Raw genomic sequence first — 24420 nt, forward strand, 5'->3', positions numbered from 1 at the left:
CAATTAAGGAATTCACTTTAGGCAAGTGACCAGTAAGTATCAGTAAGTACAAGCACTATCTATGCAGAATAGCAAATATAATGTGAAAGAAAGCAATGCAAGCATTTACGTGAAATTCGGCTCCATGCTAAATCTGACTTCATGCTTAACTGTACTAAAAAAGAACTGCCATACTGTCAATGTATCTCTTTACAATATTTCTTATTTTACCATCACAGAGGCTAAGAGCTGTAACTATGAGCAATGTCAACTAGCCAAATTTCTCTAATTTTCTACCTAGCTTTAAAGAATATGTTATTATCTGAACTATCAACTTTCTATTTTTCTCTGTATGTGCATGAAACAGACATACAGAGAAACAGAAAAATCTACACATGACTTACACAATAAATATGCACAGATATTACACATATACTAATGAGACTGCATGATTTTTTATATCAAAGTACATGCTTTTTGCACACACGGTTCTTTGTTGTTGTTACTAAGAGTAATAGAAAACTTCTGCAACAACTAAGCACATGCTGCTAATGATCCATGGTTTTAAGAATTTGTAGGTTAAAAAAATACAATTCCTAGAACACTGTTATCAAACAAAGAAGTTTTATTGGCATCTAAAAACAAAGTTCACCCAACATTGAAACGTACTTTAATATTGATGTTGTTTTCTTTTTTTCTTTTGAACTCACTGCAGTATGAGGAACAAATCACAAACACTTACTTTGGAGAAACAGAGACCAGAGTGTAGATTTTACAAAATCACTTTTTAAAATCTCTGTATTTGTGCTCCTCAAATATTTAGAGCCAGTCTTTGCATAAAATATCACAGCTTTGTCTATTACCTTAAAATTCTGCAGCAGCCTAGAGATATGGATAAGATATACCATCACTTGCTATTCTGAAATATATCTATCACCATATCCAACCTAACGGTAGTATCTAAAAAAAATTCTTTCTTCCATAGGAAGTCTGACAAGCTGTTATTCGTTTCCTTGAAGTTAAAAGAATCAGGGGCAACATTTATATTTTATCAGAAAAATAAAAAAATGTTTACCTACCATGTTCATATTAAGAACAATGTCTATACAAGTCAGTTGTACAATTATTTTAAGAGAAAGGTGAACATGAACATCAGGTTAACTTAATTCTGGCAGACAAAAGTGAGCAACGACGGTCCAGTCAGCATTAACCTGTTACAGAGAGATGACAACTTTACAAAACGTATCTTTTACCTACTGAGTGATGATTATGTCCCCTCAGTTTCTGTGCTTTCTACCACTGGTTCACTCTCTATATCAGCAACTGTGTCACTCTTCTCCTTGTCTATTTCACTTGAAGATGCCAGTTTTTCATACAGTTCAGGATCACTCTGTGCTGGTAAAGGTGGTGGCTGGGCGTGTCTCTCAGTATTTTCACCATTAACCTGAGGCACGTTATCACCTTTTCGTTGAGAAGTGGCCCCTTCAAAAAACTCAAAAACCCGAGCATGAGGAGGGGGGATCCAGGTGTTTTGAATTCTATCTCGTCCAAGACGATTCCCATTCATTTCTCTGCAGAAATCAAAATCTCTGTCATCCCTGTCCCTCTGCCTCTCCCAGGGTCTTCTGCGGTCATCAAAATCTCTGTGAACTTCTTGTCCGAATCCTCTGTTCCAAGGACCACTTCGAGGATCAAATCGGTAGTTTCCAGACCGAAATCTACCTCTTTCTTCATGTAAGCCTTTCGGACCGCCATAGACAGGTAGAACTCGATGCTCTCGCTCATCAAAATCTCTGTGCCCCCAGGGCTTCTCTGGATTAAAGCCAAAGTGGTCTCTTCGGCCAAGATGATCTATGCCTGGCCTCACGAGATTCTCCCTGATATCCACAGGAGGTCTTCCAAAATGATCTCTACCATCTAACGGAGGCCTTCCAGGCCCTTCTCGTGGATCGACAGGTCGTCCAACCACATCCCTAACATCCACCGGGGGCGGTCTACTGATGGCTTCCCTGGGTTCGATGGGAGGAAAGCGGTAATCTCTGTCACCTTCCTGCTGAATGTTATCATTCCCAAGTGGTATCCTTTTTTCTGGGTTAGGAACATTGTCTACATTTTGTCTTCCAGGAACTAAAAAAGGTCTTTCAGGTGGACTAAAAATATCTCCTGGAGGAAAAGGACCACGGGGTGGTGGATGCAGAGCTGAATCAAGTACTGCTGGGGGAGGGAGTCCCCGCTGGGGTGGAATTCCAGGCTGTATTAAAGGGAATCTTGGTCCAGGCGTCTGTGGTATCAGTCCTGGACGAATGTCTAACATTGGCATTGCAGGCATCCTTTGATTAGGAAGATTTAAAGGGGGTAAGTTTTGAGGCCCAGCTGGTGGTTGTGTTCCCAAAAGCCCAGAAGTACTTGGAACACCAGGTGGCTGTACTCCGAGAAGTCCAGAATTATTAGGCATATTTGGGGGGAGCACTCCCAAAAGTCCAGAACTACTTGACACATTTGGTGGCTGTAATCCCAAAATTCCAGAGTTATTTAGAATATTTGGTGGCTGGGGTCCAATAATCCCAGAACTACTGGAAACATTAGATGGCCGGACTCCCAGAATTTCATTATTACTGGATACGTTTGGTCTTTGGACTCCCAGAATTCCAGAATTGCTTGTCACATTTGGTGGCTGTCCTAAAATCGCAGGGCCACTTGAAATATCATTTGGAATCACTAAAATGGAAAGAAAAAAAAATAACATAATCAATCACCCTGGTGTGAAAAACTACAGTTAAGTCCCCTGCATAGGAGCCTTCAAGCTGTGAACTTTCAAATATGTCAACACGTGTGCGCAGGCCCAGTCACCGAGCTCATTCACAGGTCCAGCACCCGAGGTCACCTGCATGCACCCCGCGTGTACTTCACTGCCCAGGGCTGTAATACGGGGCACAGTACTATCCCACCACCCCCATCTCTTCTCCCTCCTCTAGGCAGTAACGCTTCTCGCCTATTCACTCAAGCCAGCCCCTGTAGGCCAGCTGTTATGCTGTACTACTGTACTTTTCAAGGTACTGTACTGTAAGGTTAAAAACATTTTGAGTGCTTATTTTTTATGTATTATTTGTGTGGAAAGTATTATAAACCTATTACAGTATAGTACTATTTACTATTAGTATAATATTAGTATAGCCAATGGTGTTGGTTGGCTATCTAGGCTAACTTTTGCTGGACTTACAAACATGCTCTCAGAACAGAACTCATTCATATACAGAGGACTCACAGTATTTATGATTGTTAATGCTATAATTTCCAGTAGTTAGTCAGCTACTTGTACCTCCCCAAGAACCAAGGTATACCAGATATTAAATAAAAATTAAAGTTATAAATACCACTCATAGTAAAATTTAAATATGAAAACAAAGTGAAGCTCTTACCTAAAATATTTACATGAAATCTTTTTAAGTTAAACTAAAACATCAGGTTTTACACCAATTCTCCAGCTTTATTTTTTTTTTTGAAGTTTCTTTTTTTTCCCATTTATTTTTATTAGTTGGAGGCTAATTACTTTACAATATTATAGTGGTTTTTGCCATACATTGACATGAATCAGCCATGGATTTACATGTGTTCCCCATCCCTATCCCCCTCTCCCGCCTCCCTCTCTACCCGATCCCTCTGGGTCTTCCCAGTGCACCAGCCCCGAGCACTTGTCTCATGCATCCAAACTGGGCTGGTGATCTGTTTCACCCTAGATAATATACATGTTTCGATGCTGTTCTCTCTAAACATCCCACCCTCGCCTTCTCCCACAGAGTCCAAAAGTCTGTTCTGTACATCTGTGTCTCTTTTTCTGTTTTGCATATAGGGTTATCATTACCATCTTTCTAAATTCCATATATATGCGTTAGTATAAAAAATATGGAACGCTTCACAAATTTGCGTGTCATCCTTGCGCGGGGACCATGCTAATATTCTTCTCTGTATCGTTCCAGAGTGCTGCCGAAGCAAGTACTCTCCAGCTTTATTTAACAAAAGCGTTTCTAACAGTAGTGTCATTTAAAAAAAAAAAAGACTTGTGGCTTTCAAACAACACACTTATCTTCTAGATCTAGCTGAATATCTGGCAGAAGCTATACCTTATATTGGTTTGTTTTAATCGTTCTGTTGGTATACATATTTTGTGCAATCTTATTTTGATAACAACACATTAAAAAAGTCCCAATAGGCCAAGAAAAAGAAGTCTTAACAAAAAGGTATCAAAGTATATACTATCCTGAATAGAATACCAAATTTGTTTTTAACAGAAATTTTAGGAGACAGTGATTTTTTTTTTTAAAGTTGCAATATCCATGCACTGAATCGGTTACATATGCATGACACCTCAGAATTAAACACCAATACAGAGAAGTAGTACTTATGATTTAACTATGTCTTTCTGGGAATTTCTTTCTACTTTTATTTATTTATTTTTTTACCTGGTCTGGTGCTTTCTGCAGAAGAAATCTGGTGATCAATAAGATGAGGTACTTTTTCTTCAGGCTCTGCTTGTTTCGTTGGAGGATTAAAAACATTTCCCGCTGGCAGAGTGGCAGTAGCAAGACTGCTGGCAACAGAACCACCTGGTAAAACAAGGCTACCAAATCCAACATCTTTCACAGTTTCTGGAGTCATAGATAATGGCGGCTGCACTAAAGCTGTTTAAAGAAGAACATACAGTTCAGATTTAATTAGCTAATCAATTAATGTCCCAAGTTAAAATATTAAGTATGACCAACACTGGTCTTGCTGAAGTTTTAATCACCTCCTAGCCTCTTCTCCCAATTATCTGGTGAGACATGACATATATGAGTTCTCGTCTGGTCCCTTTATTTAATTTATGATGAAAACTAACCTTTGGGAGCCTGAGTGTTTCATTTAATGGCATCTCTGTATCACTGGAAAAGACCCTGACGCTGGGAAAGATTGAAGGTAGGAGGAGAAGGGGACGACAGAGGATGAGATGGTTGGATGGCATCACCGACTCAAAGGACTTGAGTTTGAGCAAGGTCTGGGAGTTGGTGATGGACAGGGAGGCTTGGCACACTGCAGTCCGTGGGGTTGCAAAGAGTTGGACATGACTGAGTGACTGAACTGAACTGTATTACCCAGCACATTATAAATATAGTAACTGATACTCAAAATGATAAATGAGACATCATGAAGAGGCTAAATTATACTTAGAAACCTCTTTTAAAAAAAATACGGTAAAATAAGTTTTAGAAATATTTAGTAGAGACAAGTTTAGTAAAATAAGGACCCACACTTAAAATCCTAATTTTTCTAAGACGGGGCTTCCCTCGTGCCTCAATGGTAGACTCCCACCTGCTAACGCAGGCGACACTGGTTCAATCCCTGATCCAGGAAGATCCCACATGCCACGGAGCAACGAAGCCCGTACACCACAACCACTGAGCCTGTGCTCTGAAACAAGAGATGCCACTGCAGAGAGCAGCCCACCTACCGCAGCTAGAGAAAAGCTCATTCAGCAATGAAGACTCAGCATAGCCAAAAGTGAATCCATAAAAACAAAACCTAGTAATTTTTCAAGGATGTCAGTATGCAACTGACTAAATGTACAGAAAAGACTGGTGTAAATACAGAGACCAACAAGTGAGAGTGAAAACCTGTCCAATTCTCTAGAAATTCTAAGTACTACGGTCTTCTACATTCACTACTTTTTGTCAAATGAGGTTAGAAACTCATCAGATTCTAATCTACAAATAAAAAGGTACAAAGATTTCATTTTAAAGAATGGGTAGAAATGTCCTGTCTCTATGTCACGTATATGTTAAAAACTAAGTTAGAGGAATATTAAAACCACAATTGAACAATTAGAAATTCTAGTCAAATTTATGTCACAACACTATTCAATCATGTACTCCGGGATTCTAAAAAGTGTTTTATCCTCACATTTAACTCCAGACTACCTAGACAAACCATTAACATAGAGCAAAGCTGTAAAACAGGGATAAAATGACCTAAGATCCCATATGGGAATTATGAGAATTAAATAAAACAGTGTGGACAATCAGGTGAGTATCTGGCACACAATGGTATTTCTCTTTTTAACTGATCCCAGATTTTCCAAAATAATTAAAATAAGGAGAAATGAAATTGGGAGATGGGCTCTAAGTAAGTAGGATAAGTCTCTGTGAACAGTGAATTCAGAAATGGCTTCTGAACATTTTTCTGATTTTCAGAAAAAATGAACAGTTCTTCCTAATTAACCAACAGTAACATAAAAAGGATCCTTATGTTGTCTAACAGCACCAGGAGAAGAAGGAGTTTAAAAATATATGAAAAATGAGTTAACAGTATCAAAAGGTAGGCTCTGTATCATATATACTCTCTTTACAATAAAGTCCTTTGGTCCAATATTATGCCAAAAAGCTAAGAAGCTCTCAAAAACTGGTAATAGTCATCCCAAAAGGATAGAGCAGTAACATGAAAGGTCTCTGTACAAAGATGAACAAACTGAACTTCAAAAAGAAAAGTGAATTTAACTACTTGAAAGCATAAACCCATTAATCCATGTACATTACTAAAAATGAAGGGGAGAAACGTAGAGGGAAGGGAGTAGAGAAGAAATAAGAGAAATTCTTCCCTACCTTCAGCCACTGGGTATCACGGATAACAGAACTCATTACTCTGAAAGATGGCACTTGCAGTAAAGACTTTATCATCTACCCTGGGTCTCCTGTCCTTCAGGTAATGAAATATAATTTACAGAACAAATTCTTGCTAAGAAATGTGGAAGGGATCATAAAATTTGGAAGATCACTTTGCAACTAATAAAAGGTAGATTCTGGCAATAATTATCAAAGGATGAAAGCATCAGACGACAGTGTGAAAGGCGACTTTTAAAGACCAGGTTCCACCATCTGAATGCTCTGACCCATTCTTACATCATTAAAAGTGAACAAGAAGGCACTGCATGGCTCTTGATGTGAAGTAGTATCAAGTCCACAGAACCCCACTTGGTAAGTTTTCTTACCAAAAAAGTTGAACCATGTTCTAAATAAGCCTATGGTGCCAAAAACTTTCTATCTGCAGGAGGTTCAAGAAGACAGAAAAACAAAATTTGATACCACAAAGAAGCAAAAAAACCCAAATCCATTATTTGGGATCCTATTAGAGAAGTGAGGGCTTCCGAGGTGCTGCTGGTGGTAAACAATCTGCCTGCCAATGTGGAGACGTAAGAGATAGGGTTTGACCCCCGGGTCAGGAAGATCCCCTGGAAGAGAGTATTGCAACCCACTCAGTACTGTTGCCCGGAAAATCCCTTGGAGAGAGGAGCCTGGTGGGCTATCAGGTCACAGGGTTGAAAAGAGTCAGACGCAACTAGAGCAACTTAGCACGGACGCACATAAAGATGAACTACTTTTCAACAAGTCAAAGACGTGAAGGATTTTTTAAAAAGGGAATGTGGGTGGAACTGCTCCAGATTAAGACATTTTATACATAAAACAAAACAAGACAAAAAAACAAAGATATGAGAATTTTGATTAAAATAAAACAATTATTTAAAAAATTTGATACAATAGAGCAAATCTGAATATGGACTGTCATACAATACTGTTGATTTGTCAGAAATCATTTAACCCAAAAAACAAAAAAATGCATTTGTCGGAAAACCTTCAGAATAAAAAAATTAACAATAATTCACAAGAACGAGAATCAATGTCAATGTATGACAAAACCCACTGCAATGTTGTGAAGTAATTAGCCTCCAACTAATAAAAATAAATGAAAAAAAAAAAAAAAGAATGAGAATCAACATGTAATTTTTAAAGTAGAAAACTCACATGTTGGTACTACTGGCGGGATCGTAGGTGGAGGCACAACAGGGGGAGGAACTGGAGGAGGCATGAAACCTGCGTGGGGAAAGAAAGACCGAAAATAAAGTAACAACAAAAAAGTTACTTTCTTTTAAATCAAAGATTTCAACAGCTATAAATGAAATTCTACATTCATTATATAATCGTTACTACAACCTCGTATTTATGAATATATATTCCATTTAAATAATTATTTTTATATACACAACCTTATTTGACACTTAGTAGGCTAAAAAGTAAAAGTGCAGGGATCCCTGTCATGAGCATACACTATTTGTTTACTCATTCGTCTAAATCCTGTGGCACGCTCTATGACACTGCAAAATCAAACATTAATTCAAGCTAGGCAGCCTGTTTCTATGTTAGCTTGATGACTGCATTGGCGGGAGTTAAGCATTGTATTTCAAGCTGCTGGTAATACTATATGCAATAATGTCACCTGCAAAATGTGCTACTGTATTTCTCTGATATATATATATATATATATATATGTTGTTTATCCACTAGACCAGAATATTTTCATTAATTTTATGTGTTACTATAGTTTGTTTTGAGCACTGAAACAAACCTTAATAAAAATAAATAAATAAAATAGATTTACTACTGGCAGTTTCATGATTTTAAATATCACATGATGCAACTATAAACCTGCTTCTCTGTATTTTTAAAATACAGAGCTACCATTAAATTCCATTAGAAAAAGTGGCTAATAATAATGGGGAAAAAATATGATTTTCAACAAATGAATGCAAACATGTGTATGGTGTTTGAAATACCATGTATTTCTTCTGAGAAAAGAAATCATCTGAGAAACATCCTCTGAGAAAAGTTTAATTTTCAATGACAAATACAGAAGATATTTTATGAGTAATTCTCTAATATTTAAAATATAAAAAGGTACAGTTCTTACTAAAATCTTCATCAACTTCAAATTATATATTAAACTATAATTTAAAAATTTTATGTTACATGACAAATTACAACAGACAATGAGTTTAATTTTTGGTTTTGTTTTCAGTTTTTAGGAACTGTATTCAACAATGGCTAAGGATTTAAATTACAGAAATCAATTCAGTCATTCTTTTCATAATACACAAATAATTTATAAAGTTCAAAAAAACAGAAACAATTCTGAAAAACAACATGTATCATCTGATCCCTCATTCTTCCAAACCTCCCATGATCTAATAATAAAAAGCTCTAAGCTCTCTATATCTCTTACATATAAGCAATTAATTATATTTAATTGATATGTGTTAAGTAATCCATAGTTTTTACATAGAAACAATGATTTAAAGACTTTTTTGTTTACCAATAATTAACTAGGTCAAAAGAATTACTACAAATTCAATTAGCACTTTAAGATATACTTTAATTTCTAATGTCAAACTGGAAATCTAATAATTTTTAGGATGGCTAATCTACATATTATTAGATCCAGAGTGGCTCAGATGGTAAAGAATCTGCCTGCAATGCAGGAGACCTGGGTTCAATCTCTGGGTGGGGAAGATCCCTGGAGAAGGGAATGGCACCCCACTCCAGTGTTCTTGCCTGGAGAATCCCGTGGACAGAGGAGCCTGGCGGGCTGCAGTCTATGGGGTCGCAGCTTCCCATCACTGAGCAACTAACACTCTCACTTTTTTCAATCTATATATTTGATGCATCCTTTCTGATAAATGGGTGATAACTACAGACTTCTATATAAAAAACTTTAAAATAAATTTTAAATTATTTTGAAATATTTCAATGATTTTAAAAGATTCATTTCTTTTCTCTGCCAAATGCTTCTTAGAAGTGTGGTCTGTGAACAACAAGCACCAGCTGGGAACTTGTTAGAAGTGCAGCTGTCCTGCCCCACTCCAGCTCCACTGATTCAGAAGGTGGCTGGGCCCAGCAATCTGTGCTTCACACGCCCTACAGGTGATTTGGAGGTAAGCTCTGGTTTGAGAATCACTGCTCTTAGAGCATTCAAACTTCGAAAGAGAACAATTTAAATGACAGAATTCTAAACAGAGTTCAAATACAAGATGAATTCTTACCAGGCGGTGGCTGTGAAGGGTTGAAACTTGCTCGGAGAAAAGGAGGCGGAGGAATTGGACTGAAGCCGGGAGGAGGAACTGGCATTGACACGGGAAATGTTGGTGGTACTAAATTAACCGCAGGCACTGCTGGAGCTACTGGAATCTTGGGGGTAGAAAATAAAAAAGTCCATGCACCATGTTATCCATCTGCAACAACTACATCTTAGGACAACCAAAGGTAAAGGATTTCTGTTTCACAGAAAGGTAATGAACATCATCATATTAAGTTGCTATATTTTTTTCCTTTCTGTATTCTTACAAGTGAACCTACCTGAAGTAGAAGACAGCATTTTTCGACAGAGTGTATGTGGAGATTGTGAAATCTACCTTATACTCAATGCAAAAATATGGGCACCTCCTTCAACAGTGAATATCATGCTCAATCTTAAACTGCCATCTCTCACTAAGTTTGTGACACCTAACTATGTTATGCAATCTAATCACCATTAGGAAGCATGTCATTCACTACTAGCTTTAAAATGGCTGCAATTTCTCATTAACTTGCTTTCTACTCCTAACCATAAATTCTTTTACTCATAACAGGTACAACAATTCCCAAATATTTCCCTGCATTTTGGTATGGCTGGCTGTACTTCTCTCCTGAAGAAAAGTGAAAGTCTCTCAGTCACGTCTCACCGTTTGTGATGGGATTCTCCAGGCCAGAATACTGGAGTGGGTAGCCATTCCCTTCTCCGAGGGATCATCCCAACCCAGGGATCGAACCCAGGTCTCCCGCACTGCAGGTGGATTCTTTACCAGCTGAGCCACCCGGGAAGCCCACCTCTCTCCTGAAGTTCACATTATATCAATGGTTTATTCAACACCTCAATTTTGCTGTCCAGAAAGACTGTTCAGACTTTCACATGCACCAAACTGAACTCCCTCTGTCCTTCCCAAAACCAAACTTCCACAGTCTCGCATTCTCCAGCAATGGCAACTCCATCTTCCCAATTTCTCAGACCAGAAACCCTGCCCCTGTTCTTTCTCACAACTCAAATCCAATCCCGTGCACTGGTCACACCACGACAATACACTTAGTTCCGTCCGTTTCTTATTGACTTCACTGCCATCGGTCTCGTCCGAGCCCCCATCATCTTTCGTCTGAATTGCTGCAATTGTCTTTTAACTTGTCTCTGCTTTTATCAGTGCTCACTATTCTATTCTCAAAGCACTTGCCAGCGCAATCCTTTAAAGCCAGATAGAGTCACTTCTTTCTTCAAAGTAGTGGGTCCCCCATCTGAGAGTGAAACCAAAGTCCTCCAAGAAGTCTCACTTTCACTAGGCTGCCTCTCACTCACTGCTCTTGCTCACCTGTTTTTCCTGGAACACACCCATAATGCCCCCAGCTGTGGCCTCTGCACTGGTTGTTCCCTCTGCCGCCAAAGCTTTCTTGAGATAGCCACATGATTAACTGCCTCAGCAACTTTAAGTGGCGCTCAAATGTCACTGTCAATAAAGCCTACCCTATTTTAAATTTTAAACTCCTACCGAGGCACTCCTGACATCATAGTTTTATACTACCTTCTCCCTTGCACAGTATCTCATAAACTTACTAATTTCCTAGTTTCTGTCTCGTAATGAGAACAAATGCTCCAGAAGGGCAGGGATTTGTGTGTGTTTTCTTTCCCTGAGGTATCCCCTATCCCAGGTGGCTAGAACAGTGAATGTCACAGAGCAGGCACTCGATAAATTTGTTCAGTAAAGAAACATTTAAAAATAAATTACATCTTACAAAATGGAAATTTTCAAGACCCTTCTATTTAGTGTTGATCTATTTTGGACAATTTCTCCCCAGCTTTAGAAAGCAAACGCTGAGTGAGACCAGAAACGCAGGCGCCGCCCCGCGCAGAGCCCCGCACTGACCTGTAACACGGCAACGGGCGGGGGGAACACCTCCGCCTGGGTCGTGACCACGGGCTCCTTCTCGGCTGGAGGCGGGCTCTGACTCGTCTGCGCCGGCTCTTTCACAGGCTCTGAGCTCTTCACCGCTTCCCACTCTAAACAAAACATTTGACATTGACTTCCTCTGAATGGATGCAATTGTTCATTCTCTATCACTATGAACACATTTACTCCAGATCCGAATGGTCCTTCCTGTGCCACGGCTCATCTTCCAGAAGTATCCACAACTCTAGGTGGTGTGGACAAACTCTGTTTGCTTCTGCTGAGATAAATCCGATTAGGATACTAAGGAGTTCAAAACAACATGAAATGAGGCACAAATCAAAGATGCTAAAATACTCAGTCTAGACAAAACACATAAAAGGGACATAAGAGACGTATCTCCAAGGCTGCCCAATGTAAGTGGAACCAACCTTATTCTATATTTTGTCACAAGGTATAAGGGAAGCCCAACGAGGAAGCCCAACATTAACCCAACATAGAAAAACCTTCCTGAAAATACTGGAAAATGCAAAAGCAGAACAAAGAAGCTCCAAAGGGTCTGCTAAAGGTTCTTCATCTCCCTTAGAGTACACCCATCAAAGTCATCAAAATGACTATAAGACTTCACATGACCTTGCCGCTCTGTCCTCTCTGACTTCATCTCCTACTACTCACTTCTCTCTATACTCAAGCCATTCTGCTTTTGTGACCATTAATAGACTTTGCATTTGCTGTTCTCTCTGTATGAACCACTCTTTCCCAGAAAGCTGCACATCTCACCCCTCTGAAAAATCACCTGCTCCCCTAGACCCTCTTCAACCACTTAAAACTGCAAAAGCACCAAAGTCATGCTGCCTATCCCCTGCTCTGTTTTTTCTTAGGGCTTACCAACAGCGAAATACTATTAAGTTTACTTACTTTGTTTATTATCCATTTTTTTCCCCACTAGAACATGGGTTGGCAAACACTTCTTACTATAAGTATTCTAGACAGGGCGGGCCATGTGTTCTCCATTACAATGACTCAACTGTTGCTGAATTTTAAAAGTCATATACAATAGGCAAACACAACTGACCATGGCTATGTTTCAATAAAACTTCATTTACAGAACAGGCAGCCAGTAAGATTTGGCCCATGGACTGCTGTCCATCGCTGTACTAGTCTGCACTCTGAGAGGAAGGATTTTTGTCTATCTCACTGCTATAATCACAGTTCCTAAAATTATGCCTGGCACACAGCAGGAACTGAAATATGCTTTGAATGAATAAATGTTCTGGAAGAACAGCCATCCAAGTGAGAGAGAAGGAAATGGCAAGAATACAACAACTGAAAAAAAGTGTTTGAAAACATGTGCACTGGCCAGAGAAGAAAAACACTACTCTGAAAATTAAGCTAAGGTGTCAAGAAATGAGGTATATCATATTTCAATTCTTTCCCAAGTATCCATTATCCTGTGAATTTTTAAAAATAAAAAAGACAAATTTTTAAAAAGAACAGGTCAGATTATCACTTGGTTATAAGCTTTCCAGAGCTCCATGAATCTCAGCTACAGCTCTCTAAACCAAGATTCTATTCCTGCCATTCTCAACACAGATACAAATCAAAATATTATAATCTAGGAAGTTTTTTTAAAGAAACACCATCCTAAATCCCCAGTTCTCATTTAAACTCAAGTAAATAAAATAATTAGTCTAAAGATGCCTCCATAATTCACAACTCTCTCAAAGACTGAAGCTTTAGAAAAAGGCATATATAAGAAATGCTACATTTAGAGTTGTAGAACACTATGCTCTGACACTTATGAATAGATCCCAGTAAGCATATACATTGAACAGAGTAACGGCTCATTTTTTCCCCTCTTCTGTACAAGGGGGAAAAAATCCAGGAAATAACACAATTCACCCCATCACGCAAAGTATTTAGCAGTTACAACCCTTTCAGCATACTTTTTAAACAATAAAACTCCCTGTAGGGTTCTTACCAGTATTTACAGTTTCCTGATCAATCATGCCTCCTTCTGCAAAACCTTCCAAGTCATCCACTTTAACTTTTTCCCATGGTATATACGTAACTCCAAGATCCACATCCCAGAATTGTTTATATTCTGTTTTTACACCTTTGTTTAAAGCCCAAGCAATCTATGAGAAGAAAAAAAATTTTCATTTATACTATTTTTAAAAAAAAAGGTAAAACATACGAAATTATAAGCTAACAATGTAAATACAAACAAAGTTAGTTTCAAAAATCAGCTGGACAAAAATCACTGCTGGAGTAACAATAATCAAGGAATTTTTTTCCATGTATTTTCTGATTTTCTTTGTAAAATGAAACCTGCATTAGACAGTGATGGTGTCTGTGATATGGGGTTTATTTCCACTTCTTAGTATGACCTTAAAACAATACATTCCTAAAAATAATCCAAACCTACTTTTCACCATAAAAACCTCAACTTAATTAGATATAATTATTTAGATAAAATCTTATAATTAAGCAACTAGGCATTTAGATAATTAGCTAAACAAAATCTTGGCAATCCATGAAAGAAGAGGCCAGTGACACTTCAGCTTACACAGAGAAACTCTCTGCCATAAAAGGACAAAGCATGGGTGTATTAACTCCTTTGAAAGTAATTTTAAATTTATTAATTCAGCTACAGAAATTGATAAATTATCTTCAAAACAGCAGAAATAAAATGTGAATTACAAGATGTTAAAAAGGAGACATCAAATAGTATGATTATGGGGTAGGATTAGGAAGCACTAGGAAGAAATGAAAGAAAGACAAGCCTGATAAAGCTCTGCTCATAAAATGGTGTCCTGGTTGACTAAAGAGTACTGTGCAAAAAAAGTTCTTTTATTCAAAGAACTGCTTGAATAAGGTTTTGTTTGGTTATTGTTTAAACTCGAGCTAATTCTATATTTTAATAATACTGAAATAATAAATTTCTGCTAAGGTTTAGCCATAACGCTAAAAAAAGGCTTCAATACAGGAAACAGAATTCTAATGATCCAATAAAACAAGAGCACCATGTGTCCCCCAATCTCACCTTAATGACCTTGGATCCAATTTTATACGACCCGGAACTAAGTTTCTGAAGAGCTCGAAATGCATCTTGTCGATGAACCATGCAGACATAAGCACAGCCTCTGGGAGGAATCATCTGTTAAAAAATTTTTTTTCTTTAGAAACGGTACAAGGAGGGCAAGTCATTTCCAGAATTTTATGGTTTTAATAGAACAGAACATCGATTACTGATAATACTCAATCATTTTCCCCCTTTTTTCCTCTGGCTGTTTATTGGTACAATTCATATACAATTACTTAAAAAAAAAAGTTCAGAAGCTAGCTGGTACTCATTCTAAGCCTGATATACGTGAAATCTAGAATATTACATGTCAATCAAAGTTTCACTACACAATGATGAACTATTAAAACAAAATAATTTGTAAAGACATGTATATAATACCACCAGATAAATGGAAAGTGATACTGGATGGCCAACATATTTGAAACATGTAATTTATTTACAGTAGTATTTATAATTTTCCAAATGTTATGTTGGGTACTGTGAGGATTTTTGTTTGGCCAAAATATTTTTTTTAATTTATTTATTTTTTTATTAGTTGGAGGCTAATTACTTCACAACATTTCAGTGGGTTTTGTCATACATTGATATGAATCAGCCATAGATTGTTTGGCCAAAATATTTTATCCTTAATATAAAGTCCAACATCTACAACAAATAATAAAACAAAAGCTTTTCAATTTTATAAAACTTAACTTTGCCCAACTACTTCCAGACAAAGGTTTTAATATGAATAGGAAGATAGCCTCAGCATAATGATCTTGATTTTTGTAGCATTTAACTCCTCTATAAACTACCAAATCATAAATTATCTTTAATGTATTAATTCAGAAAAATGCATGGAGTAGTTCACTTTATGAAGAACTTAAAAAGTGTTCTACCACTTTATTAGTAGTCATTACATAAGCTCTAGCTGTGAAAATAACCTTTCCCTCAGTTTTGCTAATATTTCAAGCTATCAACTCTTAATTCCAAATTTCTCAAAAGAGAAGCTTACCTAACCCCTTACATAATTCATCTTTCGCAATGTAGATCCAACCCCTCCCCAAACCACCAAAAATATTTCTTCAAGCTAATGACCTACTAAATTCTAAATCTAATGGACTCTTCTCAGTCTTCAAATTTCCCCCAAACTGAAAGGTTTATTAAGTCTTCCATCAATTTTTCAAATCCTGGATTTTATCACTAGTCATTTAGTACACTTCACTTCACAAAATAACTTAATGCCTATTACTTGTAAATAATACACGATTATACGGTAAGAGAGAAGAAGAGGGAGACAAACAGATGTCCAAATGACTGTGGTACAAGAAAGACTAGACATATCATATGCAATGTGAAATACAAAATGCTACTTGGATTCAGGATCTGTTCAAAGCAATGATTCCTGGTTTTGCATCAAATTCACCTGTGCAATTATGGTACTTTGATAAGAATCCAAAGATACTGATCATGGGCATCCATGTTTTTTCAAATGTCAGCCCATGTCTGATATGCAGCTAGAGCTGAGAACCACTAGTTTAAACGTAGTGCAAAATCAGAAAAAAATTTCAGAGGTTACATGATTACACACTCTGAAAGATTACTTAAGTTCTGACAGGTTGAAATTTAAAAAGACAAAAAGAGACGCCTTCAACTCTTTTATGGTATCAAAAGAGGAATCTGAAATACCTAAGTGGAAACAGTCAACCTATTATCTATTATCTATTAAGGAATCAGTTATTTACTATCCATGTAACTCAGTGAAATCATTTAGGTTCCTCCCTGGTAAAGTAACAATATATAAATTACTTATTAAGCAGCTTCCTGTGAGGCTCCAATGAGGTTACACCCCATTGAAAGTAAAATACAAAATGGTCAAATTCAATTTAAACAAACACTGCTGTTACTAATACCAAAAAGTCAAATTTGGCCATAAAAGGAATGTTGAGACTATAAGGACTCTAAGACTAGAAAGGAAAAACCAGTCAATTTCCTGGAAAAAATGATGAAAAATATCCAAAAGTCACTAAAGTATAGGAACAGTGAATACGATCAGGGTTAAAGTCTCCTCAAACAAATGACTACAAAACATTTCATGGCTTAGTTTTAGCTCCAAGGAGAACCATTAGCCCTTCAGGAAGAAGAAAACATTGAAAGGGGGCTGGGTGCACGGAAAGAATCACACTGAGGAGTCAGGGAACTGTGCTCAGGTCGCATAGGCTTTCTTTCCCCGGGGTTTGCTGAGAGGGGGAGGTGGGCAAGGGGAGGAAGCAGACTGAGACCTCCCGTCCAGCTGTGTCTCCACCATCACCGACATGCTCAGGTGCAAATAATGACAATTCTAACTCAGTTTCTCCATTTTCACTAAAAAAGGGGAAAAAAAGAATTAAACCAGATCATACATATGGTTCCTGATAACTCATTTGATGTTTTACCACACTGCAGTAAGGCCCCTAAAAATATTTTGTAAGAATTCCATTAAAAAAAGAAAAATTAATTAAGGAGATAGCAGGAGAATAAACACAAAAATGATCAGAGCCAAATAATCCTCACAAAAATATGATTAAGGGCAGATACAAAGTGACTGAAAACTCCCTGTATTTTTTCCGAGCTTACACTATTATATTTAAGAACTGACACTTACATTAATGGACTCAATCTGTCCAAACTCTTCAAACAGGTTGGTTAAATCTTGCTGTGTTGCCTTCTTGTCCACCTGACCAACCCACAGAGTAGTACTGCATACTGCCAAGACACAAGAGACAAATGACCTAAATCACATAGGTAGGTTACTTCTTTCAAGTAGCTAATGAAAAGCACTAGTAACAGTAATAAGTTAAAATTTAAGCTAGCATATTTTAAATACTTATTAACTGATATTTTTATTTGTTATGTTTAAAATCAACTAAAATGCCAGGTACCCATTCACATCTATGCCAAGACAACATCCTGGATTATCACATATTCTCACGCTTGACAGCACACACTGGTGGATATCTGAGACGCACTCTAAAAGATAATCCCAGGTAAGTGGTACAGAAGGTTGGGAACTGGGGTAGTTTAAAAATTCTGTAGGGGATTCTAATGTGCAACAAAGTTCCAAAATCACTTTTCACTGCAATCCTATTTGGGAACCTTTTAAGTATCTTTCTGTGCTGGAATGAACAGTTAAATCTGAAAACAGTATCTTACCCTTAAAGAATAACTAGATAAAAAAAAAATACAGAAAGGAAAAAGCTGATTCAGAACTCAAATTGTTACCATGAAAGACCCAGGGATACTAAAAGCCGGAAGCCACTTCCCTTTAATAAATAAATGCTACACATGAGACACATTTGGCCTATTTTTGGCTGCACTGTTCATGCCATCAGAAACATCTCCTTTCCCTGAAAACATTTACTTTAAAAATACCTACAGCTGATATATTTGCAGAGTTTTATTATATTTGGATTTGTGTCAATGTTATTTTTTAAAAAAGTCTCCAGCTTTTGGGTTACTGTTTTACTCTAAAGCTAATTCAGCCCCACATTAAAATATGACCATTGCAAGGTATTTACCAAATGTGGATTTCAATCAGGCCTCTCTACTCTGGCTGGTCAGAACCTGAATGTCTTCCAGACCTATGGCAGCTTTGGGAATCATTCAGTTAATAGATCCCTGGAGACTGTTCTCTCCCTGCTGTTTGTCCTGGATCTCATGCAGTTCACCTGTCCATTCAACCAAAGTCTCAAAGGGCAATGTATTAGTTTTCTTTTGTTACTGTAACAAAACACCACAAAATCAGTACCTTAAAACACAAAAAGGTAGTTTTCTACACCTCTGGTGATCTAAAATCAGTCAACAAGTTGCCCTCCTTCCGGAGGCCCTCAAAGCAAATCTGTTTCCTACCTTTGCTGCCTAGCTTCTACAGGTAATCTGCATTCCTCAGCTCATGATCCCACCCCCATGTTTGAATCACGGTTAGGAGAGCACCAACATTATTAATCATTTACTACTGGTTCTCATAATCAGGTAAGATTCTGGAAAGACAGCCAAGGCTGGTTCAGATTGCTACAATGTAGTAAGATGCTGCTGTCACCTTTAATTACATGCCTGGGTTTCCAGGATGCTTCAGCAAGGTAAGCTGTACCAGTTACCCATCTATCTCCATGGCAGAAAGAATTTATTTGGAGATCTTCAGAAATCAGACAACCTGATCAGTGTTCAGCTCTTGGCAAAGAATGACAATTTGCTCTATTTTATGTACTTCACCCATCTGCAACCTGTTCGTTCACCCTAAAAGTCATAACTGACTAAGAATCGTGCGGTCAAAATCCCGCACTGAGTAGGACTTATTTTCCTACACTTCACATGCCTGTCAAGTCAATGCTCCTGGAGGTTTCTCCCAAAACAAACCCCCACTACTACCAAGTTTGGTCTAATCACATATTATAGATTAACTATAAAGAAGGGAAAGGTTTTACAACAGAACTCTCTCTCTCAGTACTGATCAAGTTTATAATTAGCTTTAAATTGGCATGCTTCCCATAATAATTACTCCTATAGACCCGGTGTTCAAAATTGGTTAGGACACTACATATGGAAATCATGGTGTCAGTGAAATATTATAGATACAAGGCCTATTCTACTTTCTAAATCATTAGTCAAGTCATACTTTTAAACTAGTATTAAAAAAAAAAAAAATCAACTCTCATTGACTTCAGTATTTGAATAGAAACCTGTTACTTTTCTTTCTCCTCTATCATATTACAAAAACCAAACCAGTTTTCAACTTCTCATTCTGAAAAATCAGGTTGAGAGATTGTGTATTAACAGCAGGTAACTATTTTCTCAATGTTACTGAAACCAAAGCTTATAAAGTACATCACTTACCACTTAATGTTTTAGATCTAATTGGAGGTAACCCCTTCTTCTGTCGCTCTTTCTCCCTCTCTCTGGCTCGCCTTTCACTGGAGTATGAACGTGATGATTTCCTTTTTCTTTCTCTAGAGCGGGAGCGTGATCGCTTTCTGTGCTTACGCTTTCGAGAACCAGATCGTGACCTAGACCTTCGTTTTCTTGGTGATCTACCAAAAAAAAAAAAAAAACACCCTTATTTTACTAATGACAACTTAAAGTATCAAACATGCACTTAAATCTCTATACTGCTATACTGCTTAGGTCCACATTAGACGCAGATGTTTGCAGTGATTCTTATTGAGTCTAGGTGATATAAGGAAGAAGAGAAAGAGAGTCTAGTGAGGGTCTTACTTTCTCTTAGTGTCTAATTTACAAACAAGAGTCAAGAACAGGGATGAAAGACAGAAGAAAACAAGATTCTTTAGGTGACAAAGATGTTACATTCTTAAAATTAGGAAACAGTGGTTCAACAGTAGGCCACTAAACTTTATAGGTTTTCACCTTCTAAAATCTCATGGTACTTGACTTTACAACATAATGTGATACTGAAATACTGTTTCTTGTTTCCTGTCAATCATATGCCACTGAACTCTATTCGAAATACTCCTGTGTTCCAAAGACAAAGAATTTGCTAAGACAAAGATGTTTTCAGGACTAGCACTGTAATTCCCTGGAGAGAAGTTTAGAGAAAGAAGAACTGACAGGCTCTCACTTGCAAGGAAATTCTTGAAAATAAATTCCTAAAACGTCCAAGTAAATACAAGGAAGTTCTTAAAACACACAAGAAACGACTGAAAAAGCCATCAAAGATACTGCCCCTCTTCCAGCATTTACTGTTCAGGCTTCCTGGGGCATTCGTGTGCCAAAAACACATCACAAAAATGTTACAGATTAATGACTTTAAGTTTTAAGACAGTTTATAGCAAAGATAACATATATTTAAGACAGTTCAAAACAAAAACAAGAAAATTTACCAGGTTAAGAATAATGCATCTTAACTCAAATTTGACTGAGCATATACATCAATGAGCCTTAACATGGCTAAGCCCACAGAGAAAACCATTTCTAGGATATGTTTTTTGAGAGTCCGATACGCTTACTGTTAGTAAAAACAATTTTTATAGTTTGATTTTCATAATCATTTTTGGTATTACGAGATGAAACAGAATGTTAAAAAAAAAAAAAAAAGGAACTTCTAATACTATTCCTCTATTGTGTGATTTAACTGTTGTTCAGGGACAATTATGTCCTAAGCTGACTATCAACATAGTATTATTAACTGCAACCATATATAACCCCAAATCCAAGTCTCACGATATTGCTGTGACTCATGTAAATAATTCAAATAAAAAGCCACAGACATGTCCAACTAAAGACAAAGCAAAACTTTCTGTTTTTGAAGTTCTGAGTTACTTTCTCATGAGACAACATGTTACTCTCAAACATATTGAGAGTAACGTTTTCTTTTCTCTCAAACATATTGAGAGAAACATTTTCTTTTACCTTGATCCAAAGAAACAAAGGATGCAAAAAAAAAAAAAAAAAAAGGCCAACATTTTAAAAGTTTGCACACAGCTATTTTTAAATAGTACTGCAGAACCTTGAACGAGATCGGGAGTGTGTTCTTGATCTTGAACGAACAGCCACTTTCTTTGCTTCCTGTTCAAAGATCTCCTCTTCCACTGCATCTTGCACTTCATCTATATCCATATCCTTAAAAGTCAAAGGAACACAAACAAAATGCCTGGTTGAGATTCAGTGTTTACTGATCATTTCTGTATTCCAAAATACTCACCATAGTAACATTAATGCCTAATAGTAAAATGGTTACAATGAACAGCTTTACATGGAGGAAAAAACATTCAGGTTTATATTATTTTGGATAAAATAAAAAATATTACCATATTTTAAGATTTTTTTCTGAAATCAATTTTAGAACTTTACGACCCAGGAAAACATTTACTTTTTACCTGTTGCTGAATATCTATGGAATCATCCAAATTTGCTTCAGGTTCAAGGAAATGCTGCTGACTGCTCCCTTGTGACGGTGACGCAGAATGCTCTGACCCAAATGTTCCTTCTTGACTATCCTGAGGAGTTGCCTGTTGAGAATGTGCACAAACACGCAAGCATTGGGAAATAATGAATAATATTATAAATGAAAATTTACAAGCGAACATCACAATAAAATTTTTAAAAAGAAACCCAATACCAAAAGGATCCTGTTACATCTTTAATGATCAATCTAAAATGGCACTTTGGTATAAATCCAAGTTTATTTCAAAGTGTAGAATACCCCCATAAAGAGGGATACTGTAACATTAGAAGAGACTGGTAAGATTAAGAAAGTCTCTAAACAAAAGTTTTCATTGTGGTAAAGATAAAACTATCACGAATAAAGGGACTGTATCATGAGTGATATATAAAGAATTAAGTCACCCAGTATATATACACAAGCAAAAGGAAAGTTCAAACCTGAATATCAAAATCATTGATCCAGTAAAATCAGTTTAGAAATTGGGTCTTTTTCAACCTCCACCTCTACGAATTCACAAAACAATATTAGGAAGTACTCAAATATGTAAAACATTTCAGAAAGACTAAACAAAAGTTAGGCAATGAAGCCGAACTATAGGAAAGAACCAAATTTAAACCTCTCCCCAAACCTGGGGCAATTACAGCAACTTGATACAGGGACTCTGCTTGTAGGATGCTAATCTGTGTGAACTTGCTTAGCAATTGCATAATACTATGATGTCAACTAAAACTGAGAAACTGATTATTATGAAAAAAATGACTCCCTAATTAAACATCCTAAAACATGATCTCACAGGTGCTAAAGATGAATAAAAAGAGTCCCTGGTGGTACACAAGTTGGGAACTACAATATCATAATTAACAGAAAAGAGTAACTCAAACTACCATTCCCTTCCTACAAATCTATGGCTAAGAACAAACCTACTCTCGCTGTGAATATGTCTGTGTGTGTAAAGGGAATACAGTACAGTGATTATAGAGAATACTGTAGTATAAATTTCAAAGTTGCTAAGAGACTAAATCTTAATTGTTCTCACCACAAAAAAGAAGTAATTATTTGACATGATAGAGGTGTTAGCTAACAAATAGAGGTACTCATATCTCAGTATATAATCATATCAAATCAATATGCTGTACACCTTAAACTCACACAATGTTATGTCAATTATATCTCAATTAAAAAAATTTTTTAAATTACTCTTATTCTAACGACATTTAAACTGAAAGAAAAGCAAGCAGTAGAAAAACTGAGTCAATAAAAGCATAAAAGAACCATTCCAATGTATTAATTTATGAAGGAACAGGCTCCCCAAAGACAAGTAACATTTTCAAGGTTTAGAAATAAATTAAAGCTAAAAATCTTGTTAATTAAATGCCTGCTTTATTCCACACAATTGCCCAAAAGTTGATAAATAAGTATACTTTTGAGAACAAATCAAAGTGTGTTTTAAGCACAGTCCCAGCTAATGCTTTCAAAGTGGTACAATAAAAATAAAATCCTTAACAACACAGCAAGATAGCAGTCCATTTTATTCCGAGCCTTACTGTTTGGCCCTACTTCAGTACTGCTACATCCTTCACATCACGTATTTCTTAGCTCACCACCCACCTGGAGCATCCCATCTACCATCCACCTCACCTGTCTTTCATCTCTGATTTTTTGCGTAATAGTCTGGTTGGTATAACCAGCAGAATCCACTGCAACCAATGTTAGATTCTGAGGTTCTTTTTGAGCAATTTTACCTATTTGAAAAGGCTGTGGTTCATGTGTTTCTTTATTTTTTTCTTTGAGTTCTTAAGAAGAACAAAGAGAAAATTTACTTTTTTAAAATTTCCTTTTAAAATTCAACTACAGGGCTTACCAGGTGGCTCAGTGGTAAGAATCCGCCTGTCAATGCAGGAGACACAGGTTGGATCCCTGATCTAGGAAGATTCCACATGCCACAGAGCAACTAAGCCCGTGAGCCACAACTGTTTAGCCTGTGTTCTAGAGCCGGGGAGCCGCAACTTCTGAGCCCACGTGCTGCCAGCTACTGAAGCTCACATGTCCTAGAGCCTATGTTCCGCAACAAGGGAAGCTGCTGCAATAAGCAGCTAGCTCATCCCAACTAGAGAAAAGTCCAAGCAGCAAGGAAGCCCCAGGACAGGAAAAAATAAAACTGTATTTAACAATTATGATAAAATTAAACTACAATCTACTTTATGATCTTGCAATTAGCATTAGGTCAACTGGACCCTTAACTACATCTAGGGTCTAAGCTATGTTATGGGACCTTAGAGGTGTTTTTCTCCTGTATGTTGAAACATTTTGCTATTTCATCATCCTAAGAATTATTCCACTATTATTCATCAATTATTCCCAACTGTGAAAAAAAACCTAAAATAATAATTTTAAAAGTAGGTAATTGTTGAGATGGGTGATTCAACCGTGAAATAAACCTTCCTTCGGTTTTACTGCCTCACCAAAAGTACTGCACTATATTTCAAGAAGGTATAAGAACTGGATCACAGAAAAAGCAAAAAAAAACCCAACCATTTACTTCTGCCTCACTGACTATGCTAAAGCTTTTGACTATGTAGATCACAACAAACTGTGGGAAATTCTTATATG

The 24420-nt window shown here is 37.0% G+C and overlaps 1 protein-coding gene and 1 pseudogene across 9 annotated transcripts in view; both read right to left on the reverse strand.

Annotated features, from left to right (window-relative positions):
• SCAF8 (SR-related CTD associated factor 8) overlaps positions 1 to 24420 on the reverse strand; it is a 208354-nt gene that overhangs the window by 121065 nt on the left and 62869 nt on the right. For 5 of the 9 annotated variants that reach the window (XR_010662458.1, XR_010662459.1, XR_010662460.1 and 2 more), the window contains exons 10-20: positions 21743 to 21874; positions 21373 to 21485; positions 19746 to 19939; positions 17518 to 17618; positions 14853 to 14966; positions 13788 to 13944; positions 11786 to 11919; positions 9881 to 10025; positions 7809 to 7877; positions 4440 to 4658; positions 1233 to 2697 (exon numbers count right to left, since the gene is read on the reverse strand). Coding sequence is in view for 6 of the 9 variants with exons in the window: in XM_065931071.1 (XP_065787143.1) it covers positions 1247 to 2697; positions 4440 to 4658; positions 7809 to 7877; positions 9881 to 10025; positions 11786 to 11919; positions 13788 to 13944; positions 14853 to 14966; positions 17518 to 17618; positions 19746 to 19939; positions 21373 to 21485; positions 21743 to 21874 (2829 nt within the window). In the remaining 3 variants the exon portion in view is untranslated. Of the gene's footprint in view, positions 1 to 586; positions 2698 to 4439; positions 4659 to 7808; positions 7878 to 9880; positions 10026 to 11785; positions 11920 to 13787; positions 13945 to 14852; positions 14967 to 17517; positions 17619 to 19745; positions 19940 to 21372; positions 21486 to 21742; positions 21875 to 24420 lie in introns of those variants that run through there. The other 4 variants (XM_065931076.1, XM_065931074.1, XM_065931070.1 and 1 more) reach the window with 1 other exon arrangement.
• Positions 3877 to 3974, reverse strand: LOC136165727 (U6 spliceosomal RNA; annotated as a pseudogene).

Source organism: Muntiacus reevesi, chromosome 3 (genome assembly GCF_963930625.1).
Source record: "Muntiacus reevesi chromosome 3, mMunRee1.1, whole genome shotgun sequence".
Classification (NCBI taxonomy): Eukaryota; Metazoa; Chordata; class Mammalia; order Artiodactyla; family Cervidae; genus Muntiacus; species Muntiacus reevesi.